Source organism: Harpegnathos saltator, unplaced genomic scaffold (genome assembly GCF_003227715.2).
Source record: "Harpegnathos saltator strain DR-91 unplaced genomic scaffold, Hsal_v8.6 scaffold37, whole genome shotgun sequence".
Taxonomy (NCBI): domain Eukaryota; kingdom Metazoa; phylum Arthropoda; class Insecta; order Hymenoptera; family Formicidae; genus Harpegnathos; species Harpegnathos saltator.
Window position 1 is genome coordinate 1,108,192 of NW_020230172.1, and position 24,097 is coordinate 1,132,288.

The 24,097-nt window shown below is 54.4% G+C and overlaps 1 protein-coding gene across 2 annotated transcripts in view; it reads right to left on the reverse strand.

Moving 5' to 3' along the window:
- The window catches only part of LOC105188737 (putative transcription factor SOX-15), a 39,930-nt gene extending 16,145 nt beyond the window's left edge, over nucleotides 1-23,785 (reverse strand). Inside the window, exons 1-4 of one of the 2 annotated variants that reach the window (XM_011150355.3) lie at nucleotides 23,536-23,785; nucleotides 14,511-15,030; nucleotides 3,939-4,125; nucleotides 2,911-3,187 (exon numbers count right to left, since the gene is read on the reverse strand). In XM_011150355.3, the coding sequence (XP_011148657.2) occupies nucleotides 2,911-3,187; nucleotides 3,939-4,125; nucleotides 14,511-14,677 (631 nt within the window). In that variant the 5' untranslated portion in view covers nucleotides 14,678-15,030; nucleotides 23,536-23,785. Of the gene's footprint in view, nucleotides 1-2,910; nucleotides 3,188-3,938; nucleotides 4,126-14,510; nucleotides 15,031-22,502; nucleotides 22,783-23,535 lie in introns of those variants that run through there. The other variant, XM_011150354.3, reaches the window with a different exon arrangement.
- Between the last annotated feature and the right edge of the window lie 312 nt (nucleotides 23,786-24,097).

Below are 24,097 nucleotides of genomic sequence, written 5' to 3' on the forward strand. Positions count from 1 at the left end.
AATGAACGAACGAACGAACGAACGAACGAACGAACGAACGAACGAACGAACGAACGAACGAACGAACGAACGAATGAACGAACGAACGAACGAACGAACGAACGAACGAACGAACGAACGAACGAACGAACGAACGAATGAACGAACGAACGAACGAACGAACGAACGTAAGAACGTACGTACGGATGGACGGATGGACGGACGGACGGACCGACAGACAGACAGACGGATCGACACATAGCACGCGCATGAATATGTAGGATGTCTGGAAAGAAAAAAAGAGGAGGGAAAAGTGGGGGCGGCAAAAGACCCGGCGCGCATAGTAATCGGAGCCGCGTCATGCCAATAACATCGCGCCGATCGCCTAATGTTCGATCGATAAACCCGACGAGAGTTTTCCTTACTCCTCGCCGATAACTGGTGCGGGGGAGGGAACGAGGGAGGGAGAGAGGGGGGAAGGGGATTGGTGATTTACGGGTTTGCCCGTCGACGCGAGGAGGAGAGAGAAAGACAGACAGAGAGAAAAGGTGGATGAGAAGCGGGCGGGGGGGACGAGGGAGCACCGAGAGGAAGAGAGAAAGAGGCCGAGAGGAGGCCGGGAGGGAGAGCACGTGTGCACGCACGCAGCACACGCGCGAGCGAACGTGCGCGCACACACATGCACACGCATTATATGCACACACGCGCGTACGACGCACACGGAGCGGCTGGAATGGACGCGCGGCTAGGTAGGTAGGTAGGTAGGTAGGTAGGTAGGTAGGTAGGTAGGTGGGTATACACGAGGAGGAGAGTTTACAATTTTCTGCACGACGGCCACTCGATCGTTCAAATGCCAATAACGTTGCGGATGCCAATTGCCGATAATTCAAGGTGTACCTGCCCACGATAACGCGTTCGCGCGCGAACGCCGTGCCGGCGCTGACAGATCGTTAGGTACCGGATGATGGGTTCTCGGTTTTAACGCAGGAGAGACACGCAATGTGGACGAGAAAGAGAGAGAGAGAGAGAGAGAGAGAGAGAAAACACCGGAGCCCGCCACCGTCGAGAGAGCGTTTCGGCTCTCGTCGAATTAACGAGCCATATATCTCACGCGATGCATACGCGCTGGCCGAATCCGCTCTTGGTGAGCCGCGCTCGTGAGCACCCTCGGGAGTCCGTGGGACAGAGGGTGTATCCAGGTAGTCGTCCAGTTAATAAGAGATTTAATGTCTCACACGACGTTACGTTGTGTTGATCGATGCGTGGAGCGTGCGCGGAGCGTATAATTTAGAGGCCTCGCGCGGCGCGCGCGCGCGCGCGCGCGAAGAAATGCTCGATTCACTTTAGTTTCAGATTACAACGGGAGCGAAAGAGAGAACGCGGGATTAAGAGGCAGCGGGAAGGAAGGAGACGTCGCTACGAATCCGCCGGCGATAATGCAGCAATCAAAGGCGGATTCGACGGCGAGAGAGAGAGAGAGAGAGGACTCGTACGACTCGCACGGCGCGATAAGAGAATGATTTCCCTATCGCGATCGCACAGGTGCTTGGCGATACGAACGAGTCTCGCGGACTCGGAGTTTATACTCCGCCGCGGCGCGGCACGGCGTGCCGTCTCGCGGTTGCATCGATGACGACGGCGACGGCCGATAAACAACACAGTTAACGCCGCTGACGCAACTATTTTCCGTTTTCCTCCGATCGGCTCTCGAGCGAGCTCTCGCCGCCTTTCTCGCCTTTCTCTCCTCGTCGTCCGGCCGCGGAGCCGCCGGTTGCACCGGCGGTGTGCAATTAGATGAATTCGGCGTCTCCTCCCGTGCAATTAATTTAATGATAACGCGCTGCTTCGCGAGCGAACGCAGGATTTTTCTGACTTTCTTATTCCCAGCCTCGCGCGGCCGCAGTGTGTCTGTTTGCCTGTCGCGACGAGATGTCGGGCGGTTTCCCGGCCGGGAAAGCTCCCTTTTCCGCGCGTTGTGACGCGAGAAACGACATTGTTTCCTCGCGCACATATTTTCCCCGAAGACCCCGGATCTTCGTCGGGTTATTCGAGAATGGAAAACTGCACGCTGCCGGGATAAGCCCAGCGTACATTTCAAAGGACAGGATGGCTTGTGTCTTCTATAATAATAGGCCGCCCGATATCTGCGCTTAACGCGGCAGATTGAATATATGAGTAATTCTGTGTTACGAACGCGTTGAATCCCCACGGACTTTTATCCCGACAGAGAGTTTTCCCCGCGAACGATGAGAACTTATTTTCCGTATCGAGAGAAAAACAGCCTCTGTTCTCCTGGGGACCTTGTTAATAGATAAGAGATTGGATTCCAGATAAGGAGATAAGAATCGAGATTTCTGAGAGAATCGCCGCGTATTAGCGAGGAAGCTTCCAAAGGTCGGCGCGATACCTTTTCTTGAGCGACTTTGTCTCGATCTCGGAGAATCATCATTGCACTGAATGTCGCGCTGATCAAAGTACATTTTTTTAATAGCGGAATTCTCACTATAAAATTCTCACCACGTCTGTGACGTGGAGAGACAATTAAAGTAAAAAAAAGAGGCAATTATCTCTAGAGAGCCGATGGAAAGAAGCAACTGTCTCTAATTGCCAAGCAAAAAAAGGTAATCATCTACGAGTAATTACTCGCGGTGAGCGGTAAAACGAGGCGCATGTGCATCTCGAGTGCATATTCGTAATTCGCGACTTCGGCGAATCAATCGATTCGCGATAAAGCTCTCGTGCGATCGACGCAAATTCACGCGGCAGTCGCGCGGCGCGGCGCGGCGTGTTGTATCCAACGAACGAGCGCGAATTCTACATTGCGGATGCGCTCGCAATTCGCAATGTCGGCTCTCGTTCGCTCCGGTGGGAGGCACAAGGATGAGGAGGGACGAAGGAAGAGCAAGGAAGAAATATTGCATGCGCACTTACCGAGCATCTTGCTGAGATCGGCATTGTGGAGATCGGGATTCTCGTCGGCCAATTTCTTGCGCTCGACCTTTGCCCAGACCATAAACGCGTTCATCGGGCGACGTATCCGCTGCTCCTTGAGGCTCCTTTGCGCCTGGCTGCCGCCGGGATGGCACATCTTCACTCCCGCGGGAATCGGCGAGATGCCCTGCTGGTATTCCAGGGACGGCCCGGAAGCCAGCCAGGGCATGTCCTCAAGCCGCTGCTGCGCCGCCGGACCGCTCAGCATGCCCGGTATCTGGTTTCAGGAAATCGCGTTTCACGAAGCGTTTCCCGCTTCGGATCGCTCGGCTCGCGACCGGCTTATTTATCGCCGCGCCCCGATTTACCTCCGAGCCGCGCGAGAATTATCACCGGTGCGGCGCGGCGCGTCTCCGCTGAATTTCGTAACGTGCATTTTTCCCGCGACGCACGCGCGTGCAAAACACTCTCCTCGGAATTCTTCGCGATTCGAGACGCGCGCGGGAAATTAATGATTTCTGCGGATATCTCTCTCTCTCTCTCTCTCGAGCGGGCTCATCAGCCGCGCGTTCCGTAAAAAGCGGCAGGAAGGAAAGTGGCGGAAAGACAGCGCGTCGCGATTGAAATGCAAAGATATTGAAATTTCGTACGTCGCGCCCGGTCCCGGTGCGAACAATAGATGTTCGCGTGCGGTAAAACGCTGTCGGGGTACGATTGCGACTAACTAGCAGGACGAAACGCGAGATTAATGAATGTCGATCGCGCGATCGCACGTGGCGCTCGGCGACTTCGCCTATCTCTCTACCGCCGCCGCCGCCGCCGCCATTGTCTCTCCTGCCCCGTGCGATTTGGACTTGATTTTCATGCGTTCGTCGTGCTCGAGGTCTATATGCGAAGGAACGTAGGTGTAAGGTTTACAGCGCGTCCGCGCGAGCGCGAGTCGTCGTTCACGAGAGAGTGGCACGCGGATCCATCTGTCCGACGAGGACGACATGTCCTGCCGCAAAGCGGGCGTCGCGAGCACGTACCGAGATGATTTGGGTATCGATGGGCATCGAGCTGTCGTTGCCGTCCATATTGGAGTCGATGTCGTAGGCCCGCGACGTGGGTGTCGCGTAAAGCGAGGAATGAAGTGCCAAGAGCCCGGGGGAGCCGCCATAACCGCTCACCGCTGGTGGTGGTGTCACCTCACCCCGGTCGTAATTATCCAGCATCCTGCAAAGTCGAAAGAGAGAACGGTCGTCGTTGGGAGAAGTTGCGAGTCGGGAAAGTACGGCCTCGTTCACACGGGACGCATGTGTCGTCGTCGTCGTCGCAAAGTGCAAAGTGAATTTGCACAAAATTGTCAATTTTACGATCTACGCGGAGGCGCCCGTTTCTCCCGTTTGAAAACAAATCTCGTAATCGTACCGCGATACGAATATTAATTCTTCAAATATCGAGTGCCACCGACAGCCACCACTGACACACTCGCACTCGCACTCGAAAAGCCGTCGCTCTCCGCGCGTGTCCGCGAGAGAGCCGCGCTTTCGGCGCGTTTCTCGCGCGCGCGCGCACGCGCGCGTGTTGTCAGGTCTGCGCGATGTAACAGACGAACGAAATGCATCACCGACAGATTGCATCGTGGACTATCGATGAAGCGCATCGCGGAGAGAGCACAGCGTGCTCGCTCGCGTGCAATAAGTCGCGGCGATAAGCGCGCGCCCAGGCGGCTGCGGGAAGTCCCGATCGATTCGCGGCGTTCGATTTCCGCGAGGAGACGATAAGTCGAGCCGCGCGCGCGTTCGCGATCGGCGTCGTCGTGCCGGCGATCGCGAGAGATCGCGATTCGTACCACGGCCGCACAATAGTAATTGACTTTGGCGTTTCTCTCTCTCTCTCTCTCTCTCTCCCTCCCCCTCCATCCCTCCCCCGTCGTCTCTCTCTCTCTCTCTTTCCATGTCTGTCTCTCGGCCGCGGTTTCTCGCTTTCTGCCGCGTCGCGGCGGGACCGAGAGGCCCGAGTGAAATCCCGTGGGTCGCTCTCGTGCCGGAGAGCGCGATTGATCTGTCAACCCCGTTAGGAAAAGAGTTGATCGACATGAATGAACCATTCAAGGCCACTTAATGGAATTCCCACGATTGTCCTTAAGGCATTATGCGACCCCGCGCGCGCGCCGGGCATAATAGCGCGCGCGGAACAGCTGTCGTACGTTCGCGGCGTTCGCACGAAGCCATCGCGAGCGCGCGCGCGCGGACGCATGCGGAGCGTGGTGCGTATATTCGTACCTGCGTGCGTCCGCACGCGCGAATACGCGCGCCTCTCGGACCGTCCTCTTCCGCGCGGATGCGCGCGTGCCTCACATAATGGCCATTGTTTCACGAGGAGATGCTGCGACGGCGCGGGCGGCCGCGGCGAAAACGCACCGGCGAGTTTTCATTCAGCAAGCTGCGCGCCAGCCAGCTGGCGAGCGACTTTTGTCAGGTTTTATCACGACGAGGGCGACCGCGAGCCTGGCCGGCTGGCTGAGGAGTGCGATTCTCGCACAGAGTCTCGCGGCTCGCCAGGAGGAGATCCTGCGGAGTCGGAGTCTTGACAGGTGTTGCAAATGGAAGGTCGCGGCTTGGACTCGTTGGCACTTGACGAATTCGTCGATTTCGAGTCGATTTCCAGTCGAGTTCCAGTCAGCGAGATTTCCCAGTCGCCGTCGTCGGGGAGAATTTTAACGAAAGTTAGCGAAAGTTAGCATGGAACTTTATGGCCGAGGATCATTGCGATGTTTATCTGCCTCAATTTATCGTTCTTCATAATATTGATAATCTACGTGAGAGTTACGGATAAACAAAGAATTTGTATAAAGAAAAGGATCTGTGCGCGACTCGCGTACCTACCGGCTGAAGGCACGCGCGGTCAAAAATACGACCTGCGGTCGCAGAAGGTCGAAGAACGTCGAAGAAGCGGCGACGCCGCCGACAGGACTTCTTCCACGAATGGGCGCGGAGGGAAACGCGGCTCGAGCGCAGGACAATGACGGACACCGGTGGTCGGGCAAAAGCGCGGGTCGGCCTCGAGGCGTCCGGATGCGTCAGATACGCGAAACAGCGAAAATGCAAAAAAGCCGCGCGCGGCCGGGATTCCTCGGCTTTCGCCCGCCGCGCCGTCGGCCCGCGCGCAGCTGTACACCACCCACGCGTATGATAGATACGCCACTGCCTTCAGCATTGTTTCTTTAATGATTCATGTGGGGTGATTGCACCGCGAGTGGAGGAAGCGGTCTCCAAGCGCGAATGCAATGAGCCCGACGACGTGCCGTTTCGAAAATATTAATTCGCCAAGAGTCATCGCGTCGGAAGACCGACGCTCGGACGTTGAGCATCGCTCGCGCGCATCCTTGATCCCGGGTTCTTTGTCAAAGCCGCCGTTAACAATAGACCTATCGTACAATTACATTCGCGATCGGTTGCTAATGTTGTCGTCGATTTGCAAGAGACTTTTTCCCTCTCGAGGATCATTAAAGAAACACTCGAGCCTCGAGTAGGAGATCGCCACTGTGTCTGACTTTACGCGCTTACTTCCCTCTTGTGCTTGTTTCCGTCGCGCTCGATATAAAGCTTTTGATGAGTTGTTGATGTCACGATGATATGATATGATGAATGGGATGAGTGGAAAGTGTGAAGAGTAATCTCTCACTCTCGATTGAAAAGAGTCTACTTAAACTCCTCGCTTTATTGAACATTAGAATCCTTGGCGCAAGTATCGCAAGTTATTTCACGATGACGATCGTTGTTATAAAAATATAACTCACGATCCGTAGCGAATGTAGTGGTACCAACAATAATTATATCCGGGTTACCGGAAAGTCTTATCATACTTAAAAACCTTCAATTTCCGTGCGGTTGTAGTACGGGTTCTGAGTTTTAATCCAGAATTAATTTAAATTCCAGGTTAGTCGATAACATTTCTTTATTGTATGTATCAACTTTCATTAAGATCGAACTTACTTTTGGAAAATGGCAGCGTTTGAACCAACCGAAGAACACGGAGAAACGGAAAGACTTTCCGGTATCCCTAATAGCAATTAATGTTATAGAATGGCGTCCGCCGTAAAAATTCGCTCCCCGTGTCTCGACCGTAATTCTCGATCGCTGTACGATCGTCAGTGCGGTCACCGAAGTGAAGTACCGAAGAACGTTTCTTTCTCCCGGTGCGCAGCGTAGCGCCGCCGTCGATCACCGAGTCGTACGCAGCGTCAAGATTTGCGCCGGCCGAGATAATTTATGCAGTATATTACGCGATGCGCCAGCGGATTATGTATAGTTATCGTCCGTGCAATATGTTCGCCGCCCGTAGCGAAGCTTGTAACCGTTTAATCGAACGATGTATAATCTTCCGCTAATCTCCGCGATGTACCTCGACGCGTCCGTCGATCGATCGATCGGCCGGCCGGCCCAGCCGGTCGGAGCGGCGAACGAGCAGCGACGAGGAGCGAGGAGGAGCGCGCTTCCGCCTTGCGAAGAAAATACTCCACGATTTTCGACAACGACGACGACAATCATCGTCGTCGTCGTCGACGAGGAGGAGGAGGAGGAGGAGAAGGAGGAGGAAGAGGAGGAGGAGGAGGAGGAGGAGGAGGACGACGACGACGTCCCGCAAAGCGTGTCAAGGAAAAGCGACAGTTATCCTTCCACACACCGACGCGACGCGTCGCCTTTCAGCACGTTGTACAAATCGCCGTTGCCGGGCCACGAGCCGTGCACGGACACGCTATACACCACGTCAGACTCGGCCGAGCAGGGAGACAAAGAACACACCGGCGATCCTCTAAATCGGCATGTCCGTTGAGCCTCATGAATCTCCAGCACGGCTTGTCCTCGGAGACGGAGGGAAAAGCCGCGTGTCTCCTGCACGGTTCGGCACGCAGCGACAGGCCACCACCGCCGCCACCGCCGCCGCCGCCGCCGCCGCCGCCGCCCGCGCCGCGGCGAGAGCGGACTCTCCGTGTCTCTCCGCAGCGGAGAGTCAGTCGCTCTCTTCTCCGTCGCAACGACACACTTGTTCCCCCGGCTAAATTATTCCCCCCTTCCTCAGCGCGCGCGCGCGCGCGCGCGCGCGGAGAGGGAGGGGGCCCGAGCCTTTGAGAGAAGTGCGGAGAAAGCTTTCGACCGGTCTTTCGCGAAGGTCTGACGCGGCGTGGCGCATTTTATTCAAATAATCGCGCCGATCGAACACACCCTTGCATTGCTCGACGACGCGACGCGACGCGATGCGGTCGCAACAGCTCGCATAAAGTGTTTACACTGCGGTGTGCAAATGTGCACGATATATCTATACCACGCATTTATATGTCCGTAGTTGCATATGCGCGTGAATTAATCTGTCGGTTATACGCGACGACGCGGCCTGTGACGCGTGTGATAGAACCGATCACGTAAACAATATGCTAACACGTGTGGCGGGTGGAAGGTTACGCGACCCTAATATCTGCGTTTGCGCAACAGTCGCGACGGCAGTCCGCACATCGATTGCATGTCGAATCGGCGAGATTCGACGCGAATTTCACGTTCGGCAACGATGCGGCGACGATGCTTCCAGATCAGCGGCCGATCGCCACTGCAAAGGAGGAGCGCAATCGCGAAGCATAATGATGATAACGGCGATAATCGATTGAATAACAACGTATCTCTTGCCATCTCTCTCTCTCTCTCTCTCTCTGTCTCTCTCTCTGTCTCTCTGTCTCTCTGTCTCTCTCTGTCTCTTCCTTGCATCGATCAACACGCATTGACGATCGAACCAGGTCGACAGATGTATGTAAATTCGACGAATCGGCGACTTTTACTCGGCCGATTCGTCAAGGTTGTGTCCCTCATGAGAGTCTCTCTCTTCACACGACGCTCCTCGCATTTGTCAGTTCAACGATTAATTCCATACATTCGCTCCGCGCAGATGCGATTAAAACATCGCAAACAAATCGCAAAGTCGCGCGTCGCGCGATCGTCGTAAAAAGTTTATCGAGGACCAGCGGCGAGCGATTGTTAATAATTCGCGTATGTGCGGCGCGTAATTGTCCAGGCGTAGCGGCGCGGCGCGGGCGGCGCGGGCAGCACGTGCCTGGTCGGTAGATTTATAAGTCGCCGATTAAACTTTTAAATCGAATACCCAATGCGGTTCGGTTAGTAAGCGGAAGTCACGACCCCAGCCGCTCACCTCTGCACTACTAACGCTCCGGCGCGTTTCAGATTTGAGAACGAAGAAAGCGCATCCCCGAAACCTTTACGGGTTTAAGACTGCGGAACGGACGCCGGGCGTCCGTCGCGAGTTGCTCCGTCCGTCCGTCCGTCCGTCCGTCCGTTCGTCCATCCGGTCCGTCCGTCCGTCCGTCCGTCCGTCCGTCTGTCGGTCGGCTCGTTCGTTTCGTTCGTTCGTTCGTTCGTTCGTTCGCTCGCTCGCTCGCTCGCTCGTTCGTGTATATCCCGCCGGCCCGCTATACCTTCTCTGACCTCGCGGCAACGTTGCGGAGCCATTACGTACGACTTCCTGCGACCGAGTAAGGAAGAATCGAAGATTTCTACACAAGCTCTCGGGAGGAGAGCTGTGTCCGCGCGCGATACTCGCCGCGAGATACCTCGTCGCGTCGAGCGACGAAAACGCGTCGGGGCGCCTCTCTTCTAGGATGAAGCTCCGTAGGGTGCTATCCGCTCGATCCGCGCGAGATACGCCGCCGTTTCCGACGGCGGCGATTACGTCGTAGGTCTACGTCGCGGAGACGGGGGACGAAATACGGGGGGATTCGTAAGAGTCAGGATACGAGGAGAGGAGAGCCTAACACGAGATAAAGGAACGCTAGGTGCGAGAAAGGATCAATTGACGCGGCGCGGCGACTCGAATCGGGCTTGGGTGGGACTCGACTTTCGGCTTCTGTCGTGTGTGAGAGAAGCAACCGCTCTAGTTTTTCAGCAGGTAGATTTGCTCGTGATCAGGCGATGCGATCAATCTCTCCGCTGTTATATGACACACGCGTACATCGCGATCTCAGGTGTTAAAATAGAAACACATAGCTGGAAATGTCAAAATCAACGCAGCGGACCGCCGCTCGCTGTTAATGATTAATCGCAGCTTTAATCGCGGCATTGACAGCCGCTTGTGCTCTGAAGTGTATTTTTTAACAAAGTCTTTGACCACAGAGGTAATATCCGGCTTAAACTTGTCGCTGGGACAAGTTTAAACGTCTTTAATTCGTTCATCCACGCCTCTATTGCTTTCAACGGAGCAAATTTACGTAGCTGCAAATGAGTTCCGATTCATCGATAAGTTCTTATCGCCATTATGTTTAGCGCGCCACAGATTTATGGGCGTTCTAAAATCGATTGACGAGCAACACACACGCACATACACACATACACACAGGCACACCATGAGCGAGTGTACACGTCCGCGAGAAAACGCGAAGCGATCCGTTCGACGGCAACGTCGACACTCGAGTGAGTCCAAGTCACTTCGCGCTTTCTATATATAATGCCTACTTTGCGAATATAACTTAATTATTGCGCAATCTTGTCTTTTGTATTCGTTACGAATCACGAAACAATGGCGATGGCATGTAAAGCAAAGTCGTCGTCGTTACAACGCTCGCGCCTTCACGACGGACTCGTGAGAATTTCGAGTCAAATGTTGCGTATCAACGAGGACGCGTCTTTGTGTCGTCTTGATCGGAAATTAGTCATTCATAATGTTACCGCGCGCGCAGTCGCGGCGAGTTGCGACCGACCGACCAGGTGGATTGTGACGCGCTCCGTCGTCGAGCGCACATTTCGCACGCCGAAACAACTACCGGCGCAACGTTAATTCGTAATTAAGCGGCAGTTGCTGTTTAATCGTCAAGTCAGCGATCTGAGTCACTACAATCGCAGGGATTACAAGGCCGCCGGCGATCATAAATATCTCACCACGTGCAGGGGTCAAGCGCGACGTCATCATCCCGAGAGCGAACGCTTCTTCGATTCCGCATTTAAACGCGCCGCGGCAAAAAAGCGCCGAGGAATTTCCCAGGAAATTCGAAGGAAATCCAGTGCGTCACAATGCACGGGGGGAATCGCACGCACGGCTCTCAAGTGCCGAGCGGAAAAACCGATAACGAAACGAAGCTTGTCGTTACACGTGCCGAAGAAATGAGGCGAAAACCGAGAAAACGGACGAGGCCCGAGGCAAAAAACTGTAATAGAATTTGTCGCGCGTGTAAAAGTAATAAAAAAAAAAAGCGATATCGAAAGGTTCGCCAAACTCGCGACAGTTTCACGTTCATTTTCGCAAGCTGAGGAGACTCCTCGCTGAAAGAAGAAGAGACCTCTCTTTCTCTCTCTCTCTCTCTCTCTGCTCGTTTTCGAAGAGTCGTCCGCGCGACAAAGGACGCGGACGCGGACGCGGACGCGTCCGTTCGTTCCCAACGCGAGTGTCGTGGAAAAACCGAGCCGGGCGACGCGGCGGCGTATAGAGCGCGTCGTTCACGGAATTATCGACGTTTCGTCGATATAATCAATGTTTGCAATTTGAGCCTGCTCCGGCTCGAGTAAGCTAACCGACGGTGACGCTAAGGCCGACACGCGCGCAAGCGCACACGTACACGCACGCGTTCGCGACCACGGCGAGATATTAATTCTTATCACGTAAGAAAACGAAAGTTACCTCCGACGGGCCACCGCCGCGCCGCCGAACGCGCCATGACCGCGTCGGCACGAATCTCCTCAGGTTGGAGCACCGACAGCGACAATATACGGAGCGCGCGACTGATATTACCAATTAACGATCGGCATCGTGAGTCCTTCGGATGAGAGGAATGCGAATGGGAGAATCGAGCGCTCGATGTTCCCGAGGAGGAGAACGCTGCGAGCGGAGCGCGCGGGCCAATCGGGCGAATAGCCCGGCCGGCGGCCACTCGCTCTCGCGATTCGATTTCAGCCTCGTAAATGCGAGAATCGATCAACATGTGGCCACGTATCGGCGTTATTACAGAATTGCCGCGGCCGCGGCCGCGGTTTAGAGCGGGCTCTGCCACGGCGAGGAGATCTCCGACCGCGGCCGCGCGCGATGTCGTAAAAAATTCATAGGTCCGAGATATCGCGCGCGCGCGCGTGTTTTCTTTTCTTTTCTTCCTCCAAGCCGTGTGTCCAAGCCCGATCCAGCGATCCAGCGATCCAGCTCGCGAGTTTCGGCTGACGCGAACGAGCGAACGAGCGCTGAGGACGACTCTCGACTTTTTCGAAGCGAGGAAAGAGGTTTCCGGAAAGAGCAAACTCGCAAATTCAACTCGCGAGAAGCGAAGCGAAAATACATATGTATATGTCTCGTCGCGTGAAGAAGAGGACCACCTAACCTAACCCGGTGATCGGTCAGAGTACTCGCTAATTTCCCGTTTGATAAAATCCTCCGTTTGATAAACTCCGCTGATTTTTGACCCGGGCGGAAGATTTCATCGCAAAATCTGCGCCGCGCGCAAAGTGCGTAAGAACGCATTCTGTACGAAATCCAAGTCTCCGTGTTCGGCGATTGAATTAACGGCTTCCGCGTGTCTGCCATTAACTGATCCGCTCAGCGAGATTTTACTGGTCGCAATGCTATACTTACAACTGAACCACCGGTTACAGGTATGGCATTTCAGTGAGGAATATACTGATTGCGCTTTCAGAGAGTATACGTTTCGTAAACAACTCGATAAATTACGGCCGAGATAAATCAATCGTAATGGATCGCTCGTCGGTTTTGCAGTACTTGGCAAGTTTCTGCTCCTCTCCTTCTTCTTTTTCCTCGCGCCCAAGTTTCGCGCAAAATCCGCCGAGGTATCTGGCGTGCGTGCGTACATATGAAATAACGTGACATGGTCCGCGATCCGTGCGACGGCCGGCCGAGAGCAACGGATGGAACCGGGCGGAACCATTTTAATGGAGCTGATTTTCGTCGTCAGCAACCGCCGAGGTCGAAAAGAATCTCCGTCACGCGGTGATTCTGCGATCCGGTTTCTTTTCTTCTCTTTCTCCTCCTCCCCCGCCGCCGTATCTACGCCTTTTTAACCGCGGCCCCGCGTGTCCCGCGCGCGGTAATCAAAATTAAGATAACTGTTTCGCAAATTGAAGAGAGAGGAAAGATGAGGACTCGCGGCAATTTCTCTCGTCGATGTGCTAAACGTCACCCGGGAACGAGCGGTCGCGTTGACCTTCTTGTCTACGGTACACTCCGTGACACTTCGTAACGTTCCCCTCGATAGTTTCCGGTCGAATCTCTAAAGGATTTCGGAAAAAAAAGCGCGCGGTGGAGATCGGTGAAGGGTAAAGAAAAAAAAGAAAAATATGAAATTCCCGGCTGGCGGAACATCCCGCGCCGATCGTCCGCGTCGTAAGAAGGCAACGAGCAAATAAGACCGCGGGCAAACGAGATAAGAAATAGCTGAAATTACACGATACGTTAGAAACGCATGCCGCGCAGCAGTGCGCATGCTATTTTCCCAACCTCCTCCTTAACAGTCCCAAAGGATCGGTAAGCAGAGAGAAGAGGAGAGAGTGAGTGAGTGAGTGAGTGAGTGAGAGAGAGAGAAAGAGAGAGAGAGAGAGAGAGAGAGGAGAAGAGGGGAGAGGGCCACTTTTATCCTCTTTGCCTTCGCAGTACCGGCGTAATGATAGTGAAACATTGAATCTCGAGCGTAAACTGCAATTTAATGGATTTCCAACACTAACGTCTCGCGGACACGCGCAGAGGAGCGCTCTGGCACGCTGCCGAGGGGAGCGACGTTGAGGGGGTGCGAAATACGTAAAACGACGCGCGAGGGTTGAGGGAAACGCGACGTTAACGCAACGCGCGACGCGACGCGACGCGACGCGACGCGACGCGACGCGACGCGTCGCACCGCAGCATCGGCTTTCTCCCTTCGTCGGGGACTCGCGCGGGGATCGGCGATAGCGATTGGCGATTATGTTAACCAAACACGCGCGGTATACGCCCCTGCAATTTGCCCGGGGATCATCTTCCCCTAATCGCCGCGCTAATAACAGGATTACCAGGGGCCTGACCGGCGCGGTCGTATACTTATCCCTAATTCGCCGTATCGTTATTAATATATACGATACAATTGGGAACGCGGCCCGGGCGGCGGTGCGATAAGACCGTACCCCTTTTCCCCACCCCCCGCCTCCCCACTTTGCCCAGACCGGGCCACGTGCTGAACCGTCGGAATATGCGGGCTCGCCTTGTTAGAACACGTTTTCTCCTTCCTTCTCTCTCTCTCTCTCTCTCTCCCTCTCTCTCTCTCTCTCTCTCGTTGTTGACGAATTTTCGCGTTCCGTCCGTCTGTACGCGCGTTTCATTCTCGGAACGTGCGAGATTGTCGCTCCGACGAATTTATCGCGGTCGCTCGACTTTGTGAAATAAGTACAGCAGAGAGAAAGAGACGGAGGGGGTAGAGAAGAAGAAGAAGAAGAAGAAGAAGAAGAAGAAGAAAAAGAAGAACAAGAAGAAGAAGAAGAAGAAGGAGAAGAAGAAGAAGAAGGAGAAGAAGGAGGAGAAGAAGAAGAAGAAGGAGAAGGAGAAGGAGAAGAAGAAGAAGAAGAAGGAGAGAAGAAGCGGCAGAGTAAACTCACGTGTAGTGGGAATAAGACGGGCTGGCTTGATCGATGTGCGCGGCAGTTGACAGGCCTTGCACGATGGCAGCCGAGGGGTCCCTAGCTGGCGAGGAGTTCTGCGCCGCCGGTACAGCGTGATGGTAGCGCTGGCACATTTCGGCCAAGTTCCACCCATGGGCATCCATATATTAGCACTGCTTCGCTTTTCCTTGGCGTACCATCCATTTCACACGCGTTGATACACTCTCCCCCCTCTCCCTTGTCTCCCTCACGGTCTCTCTCTCTCTCTCTCACTCTCTCTCTCTCTCTCTCTCTCTTTTTTCCTTTCCTTATTCCTCAATTCGCCCACGACCGTCTCCTCTGTCCTCCTCTTTGTCTTTTCTTGCTCGTTTTTTCCCTTTTTTATCCCCCCATCCCCCCGAAGCTCTATCGATTCACTCGCACTCTGTGCACGTATGGGAGAACTTGCGAGAACGACACTCACGATGACACGCGATGATCCTCCGGCGTCTCCTCCATTCGAGAGCACGCGCCCCGCCTGTTAAACAGAAGAGCAAATTCGTTTACTCGACGTGGTAATGACGTGTACACACACGACGGAGAAAGAGATGATCGATCGGCGCTATTAGCGGGTCAACGACGTGTTGTTGATTGAAAACGGCGGCTGTAATGAGCCTATCCGCCTATCGATTTACGATAAAACGCGCTACGACAAAGTCGAGACGGCGCGGAAGCGGAAGCGGTGACAGCTGAAAATTTCTCGGGGGCAGAATCCCCTTCGGCAAACAGCGCGACAGCGGAATTTCGCTCGAATTCGCGTGATTTCTCACTCTTCTCGAGTGGATTATCCGTTCCGAGTCGTCGAGTGAGTATTTTCGCTCGCAACTGAAGATCGCGGCGACAAATCCACTCCGATCGATTGAAATATCCACTCGTACGCGGGCAGAATTCATTCTGAATTCTGGATTGAAAAACAATCGATCGGATGCGAGATTCTGAGGAAGACTTGTCTCCGGAAAATTTAGGATAAGCGATATGGATATCTGTTTGGTATACCAGATATGTCGGTAATTACTTTCCGGTTTTTGTAACAGATGTCACTAGCCATAAGTATGCAATGTTATGATTTGATACATATGTCATTTTATTCTACTGACATTAACCTCAAAACTACACAAGCTACGTTCCGCCAAAATAACAGCGTTATAGATTAATAATTTTTTGAAAATGTCGAGTTTTGTGCCTGAAAACGTGCATTTGCGGCACGCATTACTTTTCTTGTCAAATCAAAAGAAAAAAGCCGCTGAAAGTCGTCGTTTGCTGGTAGAGACTTACGGTGAGCATGCTCCAACCATAAGAACATGTGAAACGTGGTTTCGACAATTCAAATGTGGTGATTTCAACATTCAAGACAAAAAACGTCCTGGTAGGCCGAAAACGTTTGAAGATGCGGAATTGCAGGAGTTATTGGATGAAGACCCAACACAAACTCAAAAACAATTGGCAGAAAAGTTGAATGTGAGCCGAGTAGCAATTTGTGAACGATTACAAGCGATGGGAAAGATCCAAAAGATGGGAAGATGGGTGCCACATGAATTGAATGACAGGCAATTGGAAAATCGAAAAATCGTCAGTGAAACTGACGCTGCTTCAAAGGTATGAAAGGAAGTCATTTCTGCATCGAATAGTAACGGGTGATGAAAAATGGATTTATTTCGAAAATCCCAAGCGAAAAAAATCATGGTTATCACCTGGCGAAGGCGGCCCATCGACTGCAAGGCCAAATTGCTTTGGTCGCAAGACCATGCTCTGTGTCTGGTGGGACCAGGTTGGTGTCGTATATTATGAACTGTTGAAACCTGGAGAAACAGTTAATACTGATCGCTACCAACAACAAATGATCAATTTGAACTGTGCATTGATCGAAAAACGTCCACAATACGCTCAAAGACATGATAAGGTGATTTTGCAGCATGACAACGCGCCGTCTCATACAGCAAAACCAGTCAAAGAAGTGTTGAAATCACTTGGACGGGAAGTTTTATCGCACCCGCCGTACTCTCCAGACCTGGCTCCATCCGACTACCACCTTTTCGCATCGATGGGGTACGCGCTTGCAGAGCAGTACTTCGCCGATTTCGAAGAAGTTAAAAGATGGCTCGATGAATGGTTTAGCTCAAAGGAGAAACAGTTCTTTTGGAATGGCATCCATAAATTGCCTGAGAGATGGGCAAAATGTATAGAATCAAATGGCCAATACTTTGAATAAATATATTTTAACTATCCATTGTAAATAACGTGTTTTCTTTAGCGAAAAACCGGAAAGGAATTACCGACACACCTGGTAACTCGAGAGAAAATATGATCGTTACGCGTTATACGCTATACGTTACACGTTAACGTCGATTTCATGCGGTGATCGAATTTTACGGTCGCGACGCGTCGCGAAGAAAAAGAAGCCAGCTCAAGCGTCCCCGAGCGAGCTATATTTAATGACTTTCAAATCGCACGTTCGAATACCTAACGGTACAAGTAAATCCCGCGTTATGTAACTCTCCCCTTCCCCCGCCGCGATCTAATTGCCGTTTCAAGTCGCGGCTAATGAAAGTGTCCACTTAATTCGTGCGGGTTAAAGGGGCTCACATAATCGAAGGGCTCGAAAAGTCTTGTTAGATAACGATCGGCATCTCTCTCTCTCTCTCTCTCTCTCTCTCTCTCTCTCGCTCTCTCTCTCTCTCTCTCTCCCTCTCGGAAGGATACCGATCGACTTCTATTCGTGCTGCGCCGATCGAGCGTTAATAACCGTCGTGCAAAGGTATCTGTGAAATAACTATAATCACCCGCGCGTGAGGTACCGCCTTACGAAAACGAGAGATCATTAAATTATCATTCCCTTTTCCCGTCATCGTCGTGACGACGGGAGACGGACCGCCTAAAAATTCGGGCGCGCATTGATTCCGGATCGATCGCGCCGTTCAATCAGCGTCGTACTCTGAAAATTCCACGCGAAAAGCGGCGGCGAGCCGTTCGAAGATTTGAGAAACGTGTGATTCCGACATAAACTTCTCCGCCACGTCAGTTACGAGCAAAAAAACGTAAGTTTTACCGCGCCTCGCCGGCGAAACTCGCTCTTAAGAAAGACGGCGAAATGAAATGACAACGATCGACAAACACTCGCGCGCGCGTTCTTATACGACGCGCCATAGCGCGTTGGCGGAATCGCCTGGCGTACGTAATCTCGTTATACGCGGCGATTCGCGATCGTTTTATCGACGATAGCCGCGCGCGACAACAGCCGAGTACGCGGAAAAGCGATCGCGCCGCGTAACTTGTAAATACTTAGGCTACTTAACGCCGGCTGAATACCTGCGGCCGCCGAACGGGCCCGGCTGTCATCTAATTTACCGTTGATAAATCCGACCCGCGAGCGCCATACGCGCATTACTGCTAGCGAGAAAGAGAGAGAGAGAGAGAGAGAGAGAGAGAGAGAGAGAGAGAGAGAACAGAGAAAAAGAGAGAAGGGGCGACACTTTGTACTTTAGTTTTAATTTCCTCGGGATAGCGGGATGGAGATTAATCGCCGACTACTGGCCCGGACTACACCGCGTATATTCGACGTACGAGTGCGATCGCACGGGCGTTAATCACGCCGCTAAGCAGCGATATCGTAAAGCAACCCAATCGGCCGTAAATTACCGGCGAGGTTATCCACGCGCGCCGGCTCGCACACGCCCGGGTCGGGCGTGCGGCGTACGGTACACGGTAAAACGGCCGCTTTTTTACCGCGCCCCTCGTCTCGGGAGGAGGCGCAATTAAGCGCGGGATCCTACGTCCCGCGAGAGACGTCCCGACGTCGAAACCCACGAAACCGGATAGCCCCCCGGATGGCTCATTACGCTCGCGTATCGCGCTCGATTATTATCCGGTTACCGTGTCTCGCGATAAACTTCGCGTAATCGGACACTTTCGCCCGTGGCACGGCTGGTTATCCGTCGAATTCAAGATTCGTACCTTCTTCCTCCTCCTCCCCCGCCGCCCCGTCGGCGCGCGCGCGCGCGCGCGCCGTCAATCGGAGACGCAACGGGATCGGAGAGCCAACGAGCCGACGCGCGTATGATAACGAGAGCGCGGCTATTTTCGCACCGAGCCGCGCGACTCTCGAATCGCGCGAACAAGAGCGCTCGCGATAACGCCGGGCTAGCTTGAAAAGACCTCGACTGACAAAGTGCGAGCACAGGTTGCGTACGCGCGACGCGCGCCATCGTAAAGTCTCGCGCGCCGCGACGCGTACGAGACGTGCTCGCGATAATGTCGGGGCTGCCTGGAGGTACAGCTCGAAACACGTCCTCCCATTTTTACGAAAATCGCGGGACTAAACCTTAACCGGAATTTCAGCCCCCCGAGCGGGACGACGACTGAAGTAAGCCTGCAGCCTTTCGCTCGGCGAGCCCCAAGATACAACGTAATTTTCCGGCTAAAAAAGACCCCCGCTCGGGAAAGCCTTCTCGTTCAGGAATCGCGATCTTACATGGGAAAGAAGGAGAAGAAGTCGCGGTCGATCGAGTTCGACAAATCGAAATTCCGTCAGAACGCCTTTCGCTCGTTCATCGTCACCGATCTCTCTTCTCTGCGCGGAGGCTCGCCTTATATCTACACCGTGGATCGGCACGAAGTTCTTCGTCGTCGACAAGGTTCAAACGAAGGTTCTCAGACGAAGGTTCAACCGAGACGAACACTCGCGGCTGACGAGGTGCGGGCGGCGGGCGCTCGCTCGCCGATGGCGCGACGAAATCGCTAAGTCCCGCGACCCGGCGACGTACGCGGCATGCGTGTCGCTAACGGAGCTCTCAATCCGCACACGCACGCACGCACGCACGCACGCACGCACATATACGCGAGACGCGCGACGCAATAATAATCATAATGGCAGATCGATACCGACGCGAACGATGTTCGCGTCGGTGCATCGGCTTCGTCGCGTATGTCGCACGACGCGAGGACGCCGATGCCGACGCATGAAAGTAAAGGAATGCGTGAGGTCGCCGCGCGAAAAATCGCTAAATTATTAGTCTCCTCGTCGCTTGTTTTCGTGCCCCGTGCGTCGGCGACCTCTCCCCTTCCCGCCCCTTGCCCCGTCCGCCGCGCGATACGCATCTCCGGATTGCGTGGAGTTGCGAGCGAGGAGAGCGCATAATACACGCTCGCCGCGGCTGTCGTTCGTCGCGGCTCGTAATGAGCGCGCGATTAACCGCGAGGGATTGTCCGCGGCGCGGCGCGACGCGGCGGGGATATCTCTGCCGATAAATCGGCGAGGTATAAATCAATATTACGGCATACTTTCTAACGTCGCGCGACGAGCGATGCGTGCGACGCACGAGCGATCGGCGTTCTGCGTGATCCGATGACGCTCTGGAGGGCTCAGAAGGCTGAACAAGGCTGAAGAAGGTCGGCCCTCTGGACGGATATCGAACTTCAGCTTCAGATGTCTCTAGATAAGTCTCTCGCGAGACGAGACGCGGAAGTTCCTCGCTCAGAAAGACGCACACTCTCGCGAAGTGCGCTGTGCTTCCACGGTGAGATCGCGGAATCAGAAAACTGGGCGAGTTCTTTTGGTTCCAAATGCTCCTTGTGCACGGAGTACAGGAATTTTGGAACTACGAGGATGCCCTTAGCGTCCGCTGGGCGTGAGGAATAAGACCTGTCCTGGTCCCGCCGCTCATCCGCCGAGCGATCGCGTGCTCTGTCGCATCGCGTTAACGTGAACCACGCGAGCGGTTTAACGATCCGCGCCGAACTGTCGGCGCAAACCCGGCCGACCCGTTCACGTAGATCGCGCGGCGCTCTGTTCTCGTCGATGTGTTTTAATTGCGTGAAATGATCAAGCGGCCGAGAGCCGATGTCGCTGGAGCGAATCGCCCGGCCGTGTGCGATCGGCGCGCACTGAAGGTGCAATCTATTGGACGCAGGTTTCCAAGTGTTTTAATAACACTTTGTGTATGTGTGTGTGTGTGTGTATACCCGCTTTTGTGCGTTCTCGTCTTCGAGCGAAATTCTAATCGATTTTATAGAGGACTGAAGGAAGATCCGGATTATCGCGTGTTGGTAGTGCAATCGATGTGACATTAGAGCGATATATTTATGTCGAATATGTTGCCAATATTGTAAAGGATTAATTTATAAAAATAAATCATTAACGGTTACCGTCGAATCAGAACGAAACGCGATGTCGTGATGACTCGACGCAGGAGATCCCACAGGGTGGAAATTTCATCGAAGCTCAATGTACCGTGAAGAAAAAAACTGTCAAAGAGAGAGAGAGAGAGAGAGAGAGAGAGAGAGAGAGAGAGAGAGAGAGGGAGAGAGAGAAGAAAAGCACGTCACGAGAAGAAAGCTCGCAGAGAGACCGAGCCCGACGGCGACGGCGACAGGAACGAAACGCGCGATGACACGCGCGTCGACGAAGACTTTTTGTCTTCTCACGTTAGCTCGCCGCGCGCGGCTAACAGCGCACGTCGCGCGTCCTTTTCCATAGGTGCGGACTTGACGAATTTAATCGTCTGATTCCTGTATGCGTCAGAGGCCGGGCCAGAGCTGTTATTATTCGCATCATCGAGAATAGCGTGACGTCGTCCCCGGCCCATTTCTCGATCTCGACAGCGCGTACACGCCTCGCGCTCGCCGCCGCGCCGCATCGAGGTAAGGCGACACCGCGCATCGATCGCGTGCGCGGACACCGCGTCGGCGATTTTCAGACAGTCATCCGCGTGCGAGGACGGTTTCGCTTCGCCGGGCACGAGCTTCAGACGCGTCGCGATCGCGATAATTAGTCGCGGACTCTGATCGCTCGCTGATTCTCCTCTCCCCGTCGCGTACTCCGAGAAACTCGCCGCCACGGCGCGGCGTCGTTCTTGATGCGACCGCCAGTCCAGAATTCAATCTTCCCGACAAACGATTCGCGAACGGTATTTTCAATTAAACCCGGCTCGTCCGCGCGGAAAAATCGCAGCTACGTTTGCGCCGCTTTCGCCGCGGTATCGACTCGATTTTCGACCTCGGATCCGCGAGCGTCGATTCGATCGAAATGGGATTATCTCCCGCGGGCGATGGACGGCACGTGAACGCGCGCGCGCGGTCTAAACCGACGTTAACGAAGGTTTCACCGTGGATTTTTTAGAAAATCGCTTCTCTCGGTCCGTGCTCCGTCTCTCTCTCTCTCTCTCTCTCTCTCTCTCTTTCTCTCTGTCTCTCCCTTGTGTCCTATCTCTCTTGATCCGCCCGGCCGTACCTCTTTCTCCGTCTCTCTCTCTCTCTCTCTCTCCCTCTCTCTCTCTCTCTCTCTTTCTCTCTCCCTCTCTCTCGTTTACGCCCACGCGCGCGCGGCCAACCACGGAACCGGCCGGCGGGTAAGAGAGAGTGTATTTCTCGCTTATTATCCTTTCCTTCGATTTTCTACCGAAGGGAAAAGAATACGCGCCGAGGAAGGTGCCCGTCTACGTATATTATGTATATATGTGTACGTGTACGTGTACGCACGCGCGCGCGCACACGCTTGTGTGTCGTCGGCGGGTATCGTCGGTATCCGTACCGTGACGCGTGTGACTCACCCGCACACGCGGTCCGATGTACATGCCGGAGATTTACAGCTCATTACCGATTTCATACCCCGGCGTCATGATCGATCCGCCGAGCCGAGCCGAGCCGCGCCGCGCCGCGTCGCGTCGCGTCGCGTTGCGTCGCGTCGCGTCGCCTCGCCTTTCGTTTCGTCTCGTCTCGTCTCGTCTCGTCTCGTCGTCGTCGTCGTGACGAGACGACTCGAGTCGGGAACGTAGCTCGGTCCGAGCGGATTTCAAGCCGATACGTGACACCGTACGGCGCGAGCGCGAGAAGAACAGTACACAACGATCGAGTTTCGCTGGTGGAAAACGCGCGCGCGCGAGCGAGCGAGCGAGCGCACACGCGCATAATTTATCTTCACGCCAAATGACTTTTCTTTCTCCCTGGGCACGTTACCTTGTCGTGATCTCCACCCACGGCCTGTTAGGCGATGATGCGCGACGGCGATCCCGGAACGATCGCGCCGACGGCTCGCGAGAACACCGGAACGGATGGCGGATCGCGCGTTCGATCTCGAGCGAATTCTCAGCGCTCATCGACGATCGTCGTCGTCCGGGTGCACGGGGGAGAGAGGTCACTGTCGGTCGACGGCGAAGTTTATATCACGAGCATCGTCACTAATGAAGAAAACTGTCTCTCTCTCTCTCTCTCTCTCTCTCTCTCTCTCTCTCTCTCTCTCTCTCTCTTTCTCTCTCTCTCCTCTCTTTCTCTCTCTCTCTCTCTTTCTCTCTCTCTCTCTCTCCACTCTCGCGTATGCGCGCCAATATCCACCAACAGAGCCGCGCGCGGTCCGTCCGTCAAGCGCTGCGCGCCCGCGGAAATGTCAAACGACGAGGACGTTGGGTCTCGCAACAGCGACGGTGGCAGCAGCAACAGCAGCAGCAGCAACAACAACCGCAGCAGCGGCGGCGGCGGCAACGGCGGCCGTCGCTTGCGTGGGAGTGTGACATAATACCGCGGCCCGACGCGACGCGACGCGACGTCGCGCGTTCCGTTCTTGCGCCGTTCGATCGCAGGATCGATCCTCCGGCGGAGACATTCACTGCCGCGATCTCTTGTCTCTCTCTGTCTCCCTTGTCTCTCTCTGTCTCTCTCTCTGTCTCTCTCTCTCTCTCTCTCTCTCTCTCTCTGTCTCTGTTTTTCTTTATCTCTCTCTCCTCCCAACGACGATCCTCGGCTCCTCCAATCGCCCGCTGCGATCACGTTGTCAGGATCATTGGAATCTGACGTTTCGGCACTGTGCGCTCACACGCGTGCGCGCGCGCGCGCGCGCGAGTTAACGACGGCTCGCGCGCGGATCAGTCACATGTCTCCCTCTCGTTTCCTCATGCGTGTGCGCGTATGCGCGGCTTTACCGCGGATTTACGGCGACGCGTGCGTACGTGTCGTCTCGACGATCGGGAAACTCTCTCTCTCTCCTCCTGTCTACCTGGCCGGCTGCTTGCTCGCTTGCCTGCGCACCTCCTGCGCGTTCCGTGCTGCACGACTCGAGCCGAGCGCGGACTGAAGTCGGGCGCGCGCGCTCCGCCACGCCGAGGTGAGCGGAGGTGACTTGCTACTCGGGCCGGGGCCCGACCGGCGCGGCGCGGCGCGGCGCGGCGCAGCGCGCGGCGAACCACCACGAGCATCGCGGCCCAGTGGCGGCGGCGGTGTTGCGGCCGGTCGAGCGTACAAGGAGGAAGCGGCCTCGTCTATGTATGCGTCTTTATGTTTACGTATTATGTAGTAATGTGTGTGTGTGTGTGTGTGGTAATATCATATATATATATATATATATATATATATATATATATATATATATAATGCTCGGTATGCATATATACATTGTAGAGGAGCAATGTATGCATGGAGACGCGTTTGGTCGTGTGTGGGAATGTGTACGTGTGTGTGGGTGTGAGTGTGTATGTGTACGTGTGCATGCGCGTGTGGTAGATACATGGGTGTACCTGGCGGGAGAAGGTGCCCCGCGCGAGTAAGCGAGCGAGCGAGCG